The 8,134-nt window shown below is 34.9% G+C and overlaps 1 protein-coding gene across 1 annotated transcript in view; it reads left to right on the forward strand.

The window, feature by feature from the left end:
• LOC107721130 (disks large-associated protein 2-like) overlaps positions 1 to 8,134 on the forward strand; it is a 150,826-nt gene that overhangs the window by 8,867 nt on the left and 133,825 nt on the right. The window contains exon 2 of the mRNA XM_016529000.1: positions 1,052 to 1,106. Coding sequence (XP_016384486.1) covers positions 1,052 to 1,106 — 55 coding nt within the window. The remainder of the gene's footprint in view (positions 1 to 1,051; positions 1,107 to 8,134) is intronic.

Raw genomic sequence — 8,134 nt, forward strand, 5'->3', positions numbered from 1 at the left:
TTTCCATCTTTGTTGCCACAGTTTTGGAAGTGCCTTTTTCTGTTCTTAAGAAGGGGTGTCCCAATACTTTAGTCTATATAGTGCATGTGGTGTTTGGTGATGAGTTTTTGGCTCAAGGTCTGTATTTAAAGTCACACCAGAGGTGTTCAGATCAGGACTGGGCTTTCTGCAGACCAGTCAAGTTCTTCCACACTGACTCAATCAATCATTTCTTTTTGAACCTTGCCTTATACACAGAGGCATTGTCATGTTAGAATAGAAAAGGGTCCCGTCCAAACTGTTGCTATAAAACTAGAAACACACAATTCCCTAGAATATCATTGTATGCTTAAACATTAAGATTTGTACTCATGGAAATTACTAAAGTAGTCAAACCTGTTCATTAGAAGGGGGTGTCCCAATACTTTTGGCAATATCAGCAACCAAAATAAAATGTTGTTGTTTGCTCATATTGATACTTTCATACTTCATCTGCATATGATGATTATATAGCACACTGTTACTTGAGAACTATTTTATGGAGGCCTTGAAGACATGCAATTACCATGTGAACTTCCAGAAACACATAAGTCGGAGAGAAGACTGGATTTATGAAGGAATTATGGAACAAAGGCATGGTCGAGTTACATCTGATTCAGCATGAATGAGAGATTTATCCCTGTACTCTACTATAATACACACTTTCCTGATCTCATGTACGTGCCGATGGTGTCGGATTTGAGCATTTTGTGTGTAGAGAAGTCTCTGTTTTCTGTCAGTGAACAAATTTGTGCTCTAATCTCCTGTTTTGGCTCTGTCTCTGCTAACAGCCATGTAAAGAGATTCTCAGTATAAAATTATTCACCCACACAGCCATTCACAGCTCGTTCATACACACAGCAGGGAAACCTGGGGGCCACTTAACGCTTTCTAAACCTGACAGCCCCTGCCTGTAATTAATGGCTGTTTAGACTGCATGCGCATTCATGCATGCTTGTTCTCATTTTCTTTATTATTTCTACGTTTCTCTTCCTCCTCCCCTGATGCCTCTATCTTTCTCCCCACCTGACAGGTGCTGCTGAGCATACTGCAACAACGCTGCTGTATCCTCCCAGACAGGAACACCGGTAAAACCACACACCTGTCATTCAAATGCAACAGTATGTTTAGGTCTGGAGCCCGAGCCTTTTTGGTTTTTCAAATGGTGTGTCTACAGGAACAAATGCTGATCTACGAGTTTGTGTGTGTTAGACAGGCCTGTATACATTGTTTTAGGTCTAACGTGATTGATTGAGCAGGTAGATTTACTGAGGTACTCGCTGTGCCTCCGCTCCAAAGAGTCTGACTCTGCTAGTATTGGTCTTCTGATGTAGATCCAGCTTCACATAGGGCTCAAAATAGAACAAAATATTTATTTTGGGCTTAATAATCAACATTTGGAGCAAAACCTGGAACAAATATTGATTTTGATGACTGAGTGTGTTTGGATTGTACCTGAGCTTCTTGCACTTACAGTTTCCTCCATTTAATGGTAACCATTTACACTCATTTTAGATAATTAAGCCCAGCATGTGTGTATGTATGTATGTATGTATGTATGTTTGTATGTATGTATCTCTCTATCTCTCTCTCTATATATAAAATGTTATTGCAACTTTTTATCTCAATTCAGATTTTTTTCTGATGAGTTAATATCTTGCAATTTTGGGTTTATATTTCACAATTCTTTTTATCTCAGAATTGCAAGATATAAACTCGAAATTACAAGACATAAACCCACAATTCTAAGAAAAAAAGTCAGAATCATGAGATATAAACTCAGTATTCTGACTTTTTTCTCACAAAAGGGTGATATTTAAGTTGAAAAAATATGAATGTTTTTTGATGTTCATTTTTAATGTTTGTGTATGTTTCATGTGTAATGTTAGTGTGTGGGTTAGTCTATAGTGTTTATACGTTGTATGAATAAATATATGTTATTAATATTTAATTTGATATAAAATACATGTATATAACAAACATAAAAATAATAGTATAATAGTATGTCTATAAAATAATATAAAATATTGATGAAAATATGCTAAAATACACACACACACACACACAAACACACATATGTATGTATACGTATGTATGTAAAGTATATAAAAATCTGAATTCCCAGTTGCTCCACAAGCATTCTTAAATGCAATGGAAAGAAAATGAAGGAAATCATCAGGGGAGCACTTAGACTAAAGTCTGAGGATCACAATCTCCTACTCTAACACAGTAATGACAGAGGGACACGAGATGCATTAATGCAGCTTCATCATAATCCACATTGCGGATGATCACATTACCATCGTTATTCTCATAAAGATTAAGTATCCTGATAAATATGAAACACACTGTAAAAAATGACCGTGAATTTAACGGTAAAAGACTGTAAAAATGCTACAGTAAAAACCTGTTAAATGGTTAACAGTAAATTCCCCTACTATATACGGTGAAAAACTGTATTGGACATTACATGTATTGGACATTATTTTTACGGTAGTATACTGTTTTTGGAAGTGAAAAAGACTGTATAATTTACAGTGAATAACCGTAAATTGACATTCCCAGAATTCCCTGCGTTACGTTTCAAATTTGATGTTTTTTGTTGAAATAACTGTTTCTTCGTAGTTTTTTCTTATCAGTTTTGTATATTAGGGTTGTGTGTTACACCTAATGTTGTTAAATGAATGTTTATTGCATTATTTCAGTTTCATGTGTGTTACCATGATGGTGTTTAGTGTTTGTGTGAATGACACTGTGCACCTTCTATATACTGTATGTTATTATTTAAAAGCTGCTTGTGATGGGCTTTGGTTCATCATGTGACTTTCTCATCACCACCTGCATTTGGTGGTTATCAGTGTATTACAAAGGTACAAAACAGATTTCAGTACTTCAAAAGGTTGGTATATTAACATTATATCAGTTAATGAAATTACGGTATTTAACTGTAAATTTAAGTTAAAACCGTAAAACCTAAAACGTTGCTACCGTATTTTTCACGGTAAAATTCCGGCAACCACAGCTGCCGGTTTTTACCGTAAATTTTACGGAATTGTTTTTACAGTGTATGTTAAATACGCAAGTTACTAACAAGTTGCTGCAGTACATAACTACAAGTTACAACTACCACAAGAATGTAACTTTGCGTGTGTGTGACGAACATTGTAAAAACAAGCTTTTAAACACACCTAAATCTACCATACACACAAAACATATTCAAAACATTTGCCTTTTATTTGGTGAATTTACAAATGAATGGATGTAATCAGTATATGATGTGAAATTTATAATGTCATTGAAAAGTATGAGAACTGACATCAAACAATAATGCCAGAAAGCAGACCTTTCCTTGTCAGTTCCTGCTGAAGTATCAAAGGCTTGTCTCTTTATCTGTAAGGATATTGAATTCATATTGTGTTATGAAGAGATACTGTAACTGAGGAATCCAGGACTGACACGAAATGTAGATTAGACGAATTTGGTCCTGGCAGAGAAATATAAACTGTTACACTAGAGATCAAGAATGTGAGTACATGATTGTTTGTGTTTATGTTAAATGTAATGTGACATATAATGTGTGTGCTTGGGGTGTATATCCATCCTAGAGTTTTGTGATGTTTTGATAAAGTTTGTTTGCAGGATAAATATTTATCTTCTCGATTATGCATCATGTTTTACAGGATCACTCTCATTAAAGGTCCTTGGCAACTGCAGTATTTATGGACACAATATTCACAACCAGTATCAACTGACTCAAAGACAAATCTTTTTATCGTTTTTGTAAAATCAACATACAGAAATTCCGGCTGTTCACATTACACATCATCCTGGGCTGCTCATTCAGCCGGCATGAACCAGTGGCTCTTTGCCTGGTTCTCAAATCCCTTTTGGAGCACCAGCCAAACCACAGGAGGAGACTAAAAGGAAAAACAATATTTGTCTTCTGAAGACTGTTTCTGCCCAAGCAGAAATATAATGAAGATATAAGACGAAATAGCAGACGTCTACATGACAATGCCATAATGTCTTAGTCTATGTATTTTTCTATCTTGGATAGCCTGTAAACGAAGGCCCTGTATAACAGAAACAAAACTGCTGAGTCATGACCTGTTTCAAACTGGTGGTCTCTTTTCTTTTCCTGTGTGAGTTTAACACAGTCCCAGCCTACACTCACGACAATGTTGTGTTTGAAAGAATACATTTTTATGAAGCATCATTTTTATGACGTTTGATGTTTTTGAAGTTTTGACTGTGTTGTCTAAGTGCCTGACAGTTTTGTTGTGCTGTGGTTTCATTTTCCAGACATGAACACTTTGAACATGACAAAATAAATGAATAGCTGCCGAGAAAGACACAGGGGAAGTTTAGGGATGAAAATGTGTCCCACCATGACTGGTGTGAGAACGGAATTAACAGATTAGAGACTAACTGAAACCAAATCAAATTCAAGTTCAAGAAGGGTCAAACTGAGTTAATTAACCAAACTGCTAATTATGGGAAAACTCTTCAACTATACAACAATAATCTTCTTTGATGCTCAAAAGTGTGGAACATACTGAATTAATTAGTTAGACTTTGCGTTTAATCCATAATCATGCAAACTTGACTGTGGCTCTTTATGGAAGATTAAATAATTAGAAACTTTGGGACAATAATATTGTATAATTATAATTTTTTTAACTTTATGCAGCCAGCCATGCTTTCATTATGTAGGTTTTTTTTTTTTAAAGAAATATAAGAAACCTTGGGTTTATAAAGCAAGTTTTGAAAAACAGCCATTAGATGATGTTGAATGACAAGGCAGCTTTTGAAAAACCATGGACTCTGTACAGAAGACCTTAAGGGGTTTTGCTCAGGCCTTGCAGGTGTCTAAATACAGGAAAGTGTTGAAAGTATTATATACTTGACATTGGTTGCATTTGGAGTTTAAGTCAGCATAAATCAGACTCTAATGTGTCCTTGTTCTGCCCCTGCATCTTTTTGATGTGGAAATGCTGCTCAGAACTAGCTGACTAAGATGGAAATAAATAAATAAATAAATATTAAATGTAAAAAGGATTCTGCTGAATATGCTAAACCTTTACAGCTTGGTTTTGGTACAGCTGGTAAATGTTTAAAGAGTTTAATTCCATTAAAAAAAACCCTATGGAAAACAAAAGGGTCAGAGTTTTATGAAGTTTCACTGTAGGGTTTTGATTGTGTTGTTGTATTGTTCCTGCAAGTTACACTGAGTTTATTTAACTGTTGTATGAATTACCTGTCCTGAATTACAACTGTGCAGGTTGGTATATTAACATTATATCAGTTAATGAAAATACGGTATTTAACTGTAAATTTAAGTTAAAACCGTAAAACGTTAAAAACGTTGCTACCGTATTTTTTACGGTAAAATTCCGGCAACCACAGCTGCCGGTTTTTTACCGTAAATTTTATGGAATTTTTTTTACAGTGCACATTCCTGTATTGGGTGTGCAGATGACTATGACAGCAAGGGCATTTGTCAAAACAAAGCCTGATAAACAAGCGTGCATAATTTTTTACATAATATGCTTTTGTGCCCCTCATTCACAACCTGTAAATTGGTAGAATGAGTTTACAGACTGACCCAGAGGTGTGTGTTTTAATTAGATAATTGAAGAAGAGGATGCCAGGTGCTGTATTGATTAAAAAAAAAATTTCATGACAGTAGAACATCAGTTTTGCATTATAAGAGTCTTAGAAATGCAGAAATGACTGATTGTTCTGCATCCATTGGGCATTTGTATTAAACCGTGGTGCCAGGTTTGGAAGTTGGTAGTTTTTATTCCCAGTGGGTGTAGAGTCTGAATGAATTGGTAGTATTTGCACCAGTGCTGTGACCATGGTTTCATCCTGTTTCTATGGAGACAATGCAGATCATGTCAGTATAGGTTCACTATCAAAACCTACCCTCATTTTATACCCATCTGAAAGCCATTTCACCTAACGCATCTAAGGCATTCACAGGCATCGGCCGATTTACATTTTAAATTTCAGGATTGGCCTTTGCTTCAGAGCTGAGCTGAAACTCCAGATATTGAAGGTGGCCACCACAGAACTTCCCCTCATTATGCAAATTGGTGTCACTGGTTTTCCTCGCTCTCAGCTTTGTATAGACCTGTTGTAAGGCAGAAAGCAGCATCTGTGAGTACAAAGACACTGGCTGCTCTCCGTCTCTGCGATGTGAAGCGAGATGCAGATGTTTGGCTATATGTAGCAGCTTTTGATGACGAGCAAGAAAACACACTTGCTTCTGGCAACGAGCTAACAATTCAGAAATAACACGAATTCAAGACTCAGTGAGTAAGATTGAGTTATAAATGTGCTGTAAAGCTTTTGAGAGCGAAGAAAAAATGGAGCACGGAAAGGTTTTTTCCTCTGAGCGTGACAGCTAACAACAGCCACCCACACGGCTCTTCTGGTTCTGCAACAGCGGCGGATGGTTGTGATATTCAGCTACAGTATCATGTCATGAGGAGTGACTCATAAACACTTACACCAGTGGCGTGTGATGGACTTCTGAATTGATGAGGCAAAGCCCTCTTTTTTTCAGTGTAAATTCATATTTCAGTTTCGTTGATGTTTACACAGTTTTTGTGTTAAAAGCTTATGGAGCACCATTTACCTGACACTTTCAACAAATACCCAGTACCAGAATATTTGTGTGTGTTTGTTTTTACATACTGTACTATTATACAGTATATATGTCTCATATAGTTTATACTGTTTTTTTAATTGTATACAATTAAATACATTTAGCTTTTAAATATTACTAGTATAGCTTTTATTTTTATTTTTGTTTTTTTTATAAGTGTTATTAAATGCATATTATGTAATAAAATATATTTTGACAAGCTATTTCCAAGCATAGCTTTTATTTATTACCACTAATTATTGTTCACCTATAATTATTGAGAGTCATTTTCCTTTTGGATCATTGCTCTTAAAATCCCCAATAAACACTAGAGGTAAAATAAAGGTTATACACATCTGGGTTATTTTGCTATCATGACGATACTATTAAAGTTTTATTAATATTTTGAATTAGTTTATATTTTTATATTTTCAGTTTTTGTCATTTTTCTTTTTGAATTTTTTTTGTATGTCTATATAAAATGAGAATTGCTGCCTTGGCAACTAGTTTAAATGTAAAAAAAATTTATATATATTTTTTCAGTTAAAGTTTATTTTTTAAGCAACAACACTTTTTTTATTGTTTTAATTAACTATAATAACCCTTTATGACCTTTAACTTTAAAGTTAAGCTCAATTGAGCAATTAAAAAAAATATTTATAGACTACCCTGTCTCATATTTTATTATATATATATATATATATATATTTTTTTTTATGTTTTGTTTGCAAATTTTCTTTAGACAAAACCCATCTGCTTCACACACGAGTTTAAGAGACTTATTTCTGGCTGTTTGACCCCATCATAGTCTCATTTGTTCTTGAAATGCGCTGTATGCCTGAGGCTCTTTTTGCCCTCAGACTAGTCAATGATTCAAGTTGCATCCGTGTACGCATGTGCCATACTCTGCTCTTAATAACCATGTTAATATTTTAGCATTGTGTTTCCATATTTTACTTTCCACTGCTTTGAATTTGGGTGGTTTGAAAGAAGTCAAGCTAAATTTCTTTAGTACATTTAGCGACAGAAGCTCTTCAATAAAATTTTTTTATTTGTTCTTGTGAATGACTTTCTTATAAATGCTAATGTTTTGATTAGTCTGCAGAAGCACAAAGTTTATTAGTGAAGTTTTTTGGAATTGCTGATGTTCCAAAACTTTTCATGTGGCCCTGCTTTGCATTCTTTAGAAGAGCGTTTATATCGATTTTTCAGTCCCTATAGGGATTGTGTGCACTCTCTCTCTTTCTTTCTGTCTGATATAAAGATTGCAGTCGACAGAGAAAACCTTCCTCTTGCTTCCTCTCCCCTCTCTGTCGTGGCTATTCAGATTTTAGGACTTCAGTATGTAGTGTTAGTGTTTCATCAGTATGTAGTGGGAGTCCTGTAGGCTAATGAAAAATCTGTCCTGTATATAATGGCCAAGGAAATTTTTTTTTTTTTTTTTGGCTTCCAGAAAATGCGCTC

This window comes from Sinocyclocheilus rhinocerous, unplaced genomic scaffold (genome assembly GCF_001515625.1).
Source record: "Sinocyclocheilus rhinocerous isolate Xijiao unplaced genomic scaffold, SAMN03320098_v1.1 scaffold432, whole genome shotgun sequence".
Lineage (NCBI taxonomy): Eukaryota > Metazoa > Chordata > Actinopteri > Cypriniformes > Cyprinidae > Sinocyclocheilus > Sinocyclocheilus rhinocerous.